At 39.8% G+C, this 6,588-nt stretch overlaps 1 protein-coding gene across 1 annotated transcript in view; it reads right to left on the bottom strand.

The window, feature by feature from the left end:
* The window catches only part of LOC122558742 (BTB/POZ domain-containing protein KCTD19-like), a 121,283-nt gene extending 115,357 nt beyond the window's left edge, over window positions 1-5,926 (bottom strand). The window contains exons 1-2 of the mRNA XM_043707534.1: window positions 5,502-5,926; window positions 2,927-3,243 (exon numbers count right to left, since the gene is read on the bottom strand). Of these exons, the coding sequence (XP_043563469.1) occupies window positions 2,927-3,217 (291 nt within the window). The 5' untranslated portion in view covers window positions 3,218-3,243; window positions 5,502-5,926. The remainder of the gene's footprint in view (window positions 1-2,926; window positions 3,244-5,501) is intronic.
* Window positions 5,927-6,588: the final 662 nt, after the last annotated feature.

The raw sequence follows: 6,588 nt of genomic DNA, 5'->3' as shown, positions 1-6,588 counted from the left end.
CTGTACTCAATATTCTGACCAATAAAGGAAAGCATACCAAACACCTTCTTCACTATCCTATCTACCTGCGACTCCACTTTCAAGGAGCTATGAATCTGCACTCCAAGGTCTCTTTGTTCAGCAACACTCCCTAGGAACTTACCATTAAGTGTATAAGTCCTGCTAAGATTCGCTTTCTCAAAATGCAGCACCACGCATTTATCTGAATTAAACTCCATCTCCCACTTCTCAGCCCATTGTCCCATCTGGTCCAGATCCTGTTGTAATCTGAGGTAACCCTCTTCGCTGTCCACTACACCTCCAATTTTGGTGTCATCTGCAAACTTACTAACTATACCTCTTATGCTCGCATCCAAATCATTTATGTAAATGACAAAGTAGAGGGCCCAGCACTGATCCTTGTGGCACTCCACTGGTCACAGGCCTCCAGTCTGAAAAACAACCCACCACCACCCTCTTCTCAACTCACTTTTCTATCTTTTATTATATCATCAGCAAATTTAGTTCTTGTACCTTCAGTCCCTTCATTCAAATCATTTATATGAATTGTAAAAAGTTGAGGCACCAGCACTAATTCCTATTGCATACCACTTGGGACATCCGGCTTGCCTGAAAAAGAACCATTTATTTTTGAGAGAAACAAAGGCGTAAATTTTGGGTTGGGATACCCACCTTGGGCCTCCCACACATTCCTGATGAAGAGCTTATGTTTGAAATGTTGACTGTCCTGCTCCTCGGATGCTGCCTGACCGGCTGTGCTTTTCCAGCATTTTTTTACTTTAACCTAGCTAGTAGTAAAGATAACTAGATAGCTGAATGAAACACTAAAGTTTCATGGCAGGCACCTCAATTTTGAAATTGTTTTCCACTACACAAATGTATTATGAACACATGTTTACAATCTGCATTGAAACACCTTGAGCAATTAAAATCTGAGACGTATTTTGTTGCAAAACATTAAAGAACCATTTGAAAATTGGTTGGTTCACTCCATTGCAGTAACAGATTAATACCACATTTACTGTGTTTATATGCAATATATATCCTAATCTGAGGCAAAATAGAATATCCAGATCTTTTGCAGTATGTATATCTGCCAATTCTGGTTGAACTCTATACATGAGAATTTGCAATACTGCTTGTTTGTCATATCATGTACTTTGTTATGAACATAAACAGGATAGAGAACAAACTCATGAAAGAGCAGACTCAGGAGTCTTTAAAATTCACTTAATTATTCAAGTTGATTTTGTGTCAACCACTGGTGAAAATTATACAATTTATATTTAGTAATGTCATTTCTGAATTCAGATTTTAAAATAGATGCAGGTAGACGTTGGTTACCTATGTTAAGGGGTTTCTTTTAAACAAAGATCAGACAGTTCTTCAGGAATAGTGATTTAAATCCAACATTTTGCCAGCCAGCAAGTGACTATGGCACCCCATGGTGTTAATGGAAAGATGTTTATACTGCTGGGTTTACTACAGGCAAACCTGTAGAGGAGGAGACACGTCAAAAGGGAAGTCAATCATATGGGATTTCACAAGGCTGTTGGAGGAATAGAAAACCTACAAATGCAGGGGTTACTAGTTTCAAGGTACAAACAGATGGACGCCTAAGTACTAAGGGAGATAGGCTAGACCTATCAAGTGATATTAAGACAATAACAGTAAAGTTTGTATATGTTTATTTGGATGCTGTTTACATGTTGTAACTGTACCTGCCACCACCATGACCTCTGACAGCTTGTTCCAAACATGCACTACCCTCTGCAAGAAAAGGTTACCCCTTTCACCTTAAATCTTTGCCCTCTAGTTTTGGACTCTCATGATTTTATAAATTTCTGTAAAATCACCCCTCAGTCTCTGACATTGCAGGAAAAAAAGCCCCAGCCTATTCCGCCTCTCTGTAACACAAACCATCCAGTTCCTGCAACATTCTTATAAAACTTTCCTGCATCATCAAGTTTAACAACATCCTATAGAAGGGCAACCAAAACTGTACACCATATTCCAAAAGTGGCCTCACCAATATCCTGTACTGCCACATGATATCCCAACTCCTACACTCAACATGACGACTAATGAAGGCAAGTGTGCCAAATGCCTCCTTCACCACCCTGTCTATTTGCAACTCCACTTTCAAGGAACTATGCACCTGCAACCACTGGTCTCTGAATGTGGCAACATTCCCCATGGCCCTACCATTAATTCTATAAGTCCTTCCCTGGTTTGCCTTACCAAAATGCAACAGTGCAATCAAAATATCTCAGAAAAACTAAGAACAGGGGAATAACAAAACCACCAGGAGTAAGCAGTTCAGCCACTTGAGCCTGTTCTGCCATTCAACACGATCTGGGCTGATCTCATCTCACCCTCAAATCCACTTTTCTGCCCAGGCCCAGAACCCTTTAACATGTTCCTAACTAAATTAAGAAATAGATATTAAAACTGTAGCCATAGTACAAGCTGAACTCAAAGTGAATCTAAAACAAGAGAAATCTGCCTGAAATGTACCTGCTCAATGTTCCCATTTTGATTGCCAAAACGTTAGCAATTTTCATTATTCAAATTCACGGTTAAATATCCTTTGCCTACTAAATGGCACCACAATTGATAGTCTACTTATCCTTTTTAGGTTGATGATACATTCTCTTGAAATTAAATTTTAATTTTAATATCATGTCTACAGAATTAAGTCATCAACATGGACATCATCTATGTTAGATATTTGTTTTAGACAGCATACAATACCATTACCAATTTGTTGCTATTTTGAGAGTGTTTTACTTTGACAATCTTTGACACAAAGCATTGGATGAAGTATTGAGAAATCATTCCCCATAAGGAAGGAAACACAACAATATGGTGAATTAGATTACATCTTTGTAATTACATTCCTCTACAGATTAACTACGGTCAGTACCTGTTGTAAAGAAGTCAGACACATTGCTGTTGCTTGTTCATATAACAAACTAATTTCTGAAAGGCAAGTAAAAGACAGCTTTGATGTGTGTAAATAATAGTGCACATGGCGGAAAGTATATCCATCTCGGTCAATGAAAAGTCTGGCGTCTTCAGAATAAACAATACTGGAAGCTTCCTGCCATAGCACTGAATCACGGAACTGTAAAAGCTTTGACTTTGGAATTGAAAAGAACCAGCCTCCTACATTGAAGCAAAAAGCATCCTCTTCTTGATAGTCTTCTGATGCCATTGTATTTCATCCCTTTTTTGGAACAGCTTAAATTTAAGGAAAAAAAGTAGTACAATTAACTCTTTAGAATGAATGGTTGATAGCTTATTTTATTTCATAAAGGCTTGCACCAAATATATTTTTTATTAAACAGAATGGTAATGGATCATTCACTGTAGGTCCAGGAAACCTTCCTCCTCTCTCAACAGATTACAAAGTTCATATACAAAACAAGCTAGTTCTCAGATGCTTATAGATTGAGAAATCCTTTAAGAACTCCATCCCAATGATGGCTCTCCACCATTTTGTGAATATCAACATCTGTGAATTGAATACACTGCACACTATAAATGTTCTGGAAGTGAGCCTTTGGCTTAGTGGTAACACTCCTGCCATGTCAAAAGGTGCAGGGTTTAGACCCCATTCTAGGCACTTGTTGGTAATTGGAGACAAATCTGGTTCTGAAAAGGGACATAATTTTAAAGTGAAAGGCAGGAGGTTTAGAGGGGATTTGAGGAAAAGCTTTTTCACTCAGAGGGTGGTGGGAGCCTGGAATGCACTGCCTGGGAGGGTAATTGAGACAGGAAACCACAAATGTATTTGGATGAGCTCCTGATGTGTCACAACATTGAAGGCAATGGTCTAGTGTAGGTAGTAGTGTATTCTAGGTGGTATAAACATGATAGCCCCTCTGTATTGTATGATTCTATGGTACAATTGGTAATCTCCTTTTACCACCTCAATCCCCACCCAATTGTTACAAGGGGTGTGGAACCAAATAAAGCACTCCGTAACCATTCCAGGAGCAAATATAAAGCTGGTTAGAACTCTAGGATGAACAATCACATCACATCCTGTCAGAGTTTTAGACAGCCTGTGAATCCCTCCACTGCTGCAAAATGTTCGCCAAGGAAGGCCTGTGAATCTACAGCATGTGTCACTTTAATTTTATTATCCATTGGAAATCAGCATGTTGTGCAAGTTCCATTATGAACAAATATTTCCAGAACAATGTAAAAGAATTCATTTACTCTTCCCCAACAAAACGTTTCTTCTAATCCTAAATTAACATATCCCGAAAGTGTTCCAATACAAAGCTCTTCACTGTGCCTTGGTACACGTGACAATAAATTCAAATCAATATGCTATGCAGTATGTCATTCACCATATCACCCACCTTTTTGAGGAGGTTACCAGTGCTAAATTAGGGACAATTTTACATGATAGGACAGATCTCTGGACACACCAGAGGTTTTAAGCCCAGACTGGATTTGAATTTACAGTTCAAATGTGAACGACCATTGCACCACAATCATTTGTAGTTAATTTTGACGTAACATTTCCTGTGTAGGGTTTCATTTAAAGATTAGGATCAGTAATTGGGTTGCTCGGAGTTTGAGGTAACGCTGATTGTTTAACGCACTACATGTGAGAGCTCGGAATCAGCACCTGTGCATTTCTCTAAACTTACTACATTCAGCGCGACTGCCTGCCGTTATTGTTACTATTTTTTTTGTTCACCAAAACCGTATTTTCTTAGAAAAGTCGCCTCCAAAAGATGGCAGGCTCTATAAACTGTTGAAACAAAATCGGGACATAACTATTCACACAAGATCACGCACAGTACCTAAGCGAACAGTTTGCAAAGGCTAGGGAATATCTTCTTAAACCATCTCGTCACACTTCCCACCAGAGAAAGGCGTAACTTACCCCTACAGAACAGCAGCTCCGCCGGTCCAACCGTTAGGTAGAGTTAAATAAACTAGCTACTTCCTCTGCATTGGTCACTTAAATTCTTAACTGTGCGAAGTTAAAATTCACACAACACCAGATTATAGTCCAACAGGTTTATTTGGAAGCATGAGGTTTCGTAGCGCTGCTCCTCCATCAGGCTTCACAACCACCTGAAAAAGGTGCAGCGCTCCGAATACTAGTGCTTTCAAATAAACCTGTTGGACTATACCTGGTGTTGTGTAGTTTTTAAACTTTGTCCACTCCAGTCCAACACCGGCACCTCGAAGGCATTAGCGAAAATATGTCTGGTCTGGTTGGGGAGCTGGTTGTGTTTCAGAGACAAGGTGCCAGACACATCCTGCGCTGGAGTTGTTTGATATGCCCGGTGGAAACCGAACCCATTGTTAAAGACTTTCTTTCCACGAAGTTGTCAGTCGCGTACAATAATACAACAAACGTTACTTTCCACCATCGCATGTCAAACAATATAGATGTTTTCTTTCTTTAAAAACACATTAAATCAGTTGTAACATGTTTAACTATGTCATGCAATTTCCTGAATTGCATTTACCTCAATTTGTTGATGGTTTCTCGATGCCACTTATGGTTCATGCAACTTTTATTTGCTTTAGTGATACCGTCGGTTTGAGTCCGTTTACTAACCCCTCCCGAGACCCATCCAAACATTTTGAATAAAACCGTCTAGCAAGGCTCGAGCGCTGTGAAACCACTACGCAGGCGCACCCGCGAGCACGAGCGCGGCCTCCGCCTTCTGCACATGCCCGTCACTGGGAGCGGGACACATCATTTACAAGTGGTATCGGTCATGCATGTATAAGGTAAAAAAACGACTTTCTTCGAGTTGATTGAGATGACGATGTCACATGAACTGCTTTCAGCTTTTCCATCTGTGTTAGCAAAAGGTTTTCTTTTGTCTTCAATACCAAATACTTAGAAGCACAGTCAGGGTGGGAAGAGAATTAACCTGATTGCGATTTGGAGATGCCGGTGTTGGACTGGGGTGTACAAAGTTAAAAATCACACAACACCAGGTTATAGTCCAACAGGTTTAATTGGAAGCGCACTAGCTTTCGGAGCGTCGCTCCTTCATCAGGATGAACCACCTGATGGAGCGTCGCTCCAAAAGCTAGTGTGTTTCCAATTAAACCTGTTGGATTATAACCTGTGTTGTGTTAACTTTTTACCTGATTGCGACAGACAGACCGAGGATCTGGGAATTTAAGGGAAGTGAAGGCGTGAGGAAAGGGGTGCTTTAATTAAGGTTTGTTGCGAGAGGTGAGTGGGAGAAGAAATAAGATGGCAATCAAGTGGTCCATTAGCACTGAGACAAGTAGGGATGTGTTACAAGTGCGGGAAAGAAGCCGATTGCTGAATAGGATTTGTCAGTATTCCTCGTCTTTAATTTTAAAGCTCATTTAAAGATTGTGTTTTTAATCAGAAAGCATGTTGGGTTTTCATAAGTTTATACTGATTTTCAGTATAATAAATAATTTTTACAGTTATGGAATGGCTTTTCAGAAGGGCCAATTGGAGTGTGCAACATGTATATGTGAAGTCATGGTCATAACATTGTTCAAACGAATCTGTAGGGAACATAAGTGGTCACACAAACTTGAGCTCTGGTTTCCAGGAGTTGA

The sequence above is a fragment of the Chiloscyllium plagiosum genome, chromosome 17 (assembly GCF_004010195.1).
Source record: "Chiloscyllium plagiosum isolate BGI_BamShark_2017 chromosome 17, ASM401019v2, whole genome shotgun sequence".
NCBI lineage: Eukaryota > Metazoa > Chordata > Chondrichthyes > Orectolobiformes > Hemiscylliidae > Chiloscyllium > Chiloscyllium plagiosum.
This window is presented reverse-complemented; position numbering and strand designations above follow the sequence as displayed.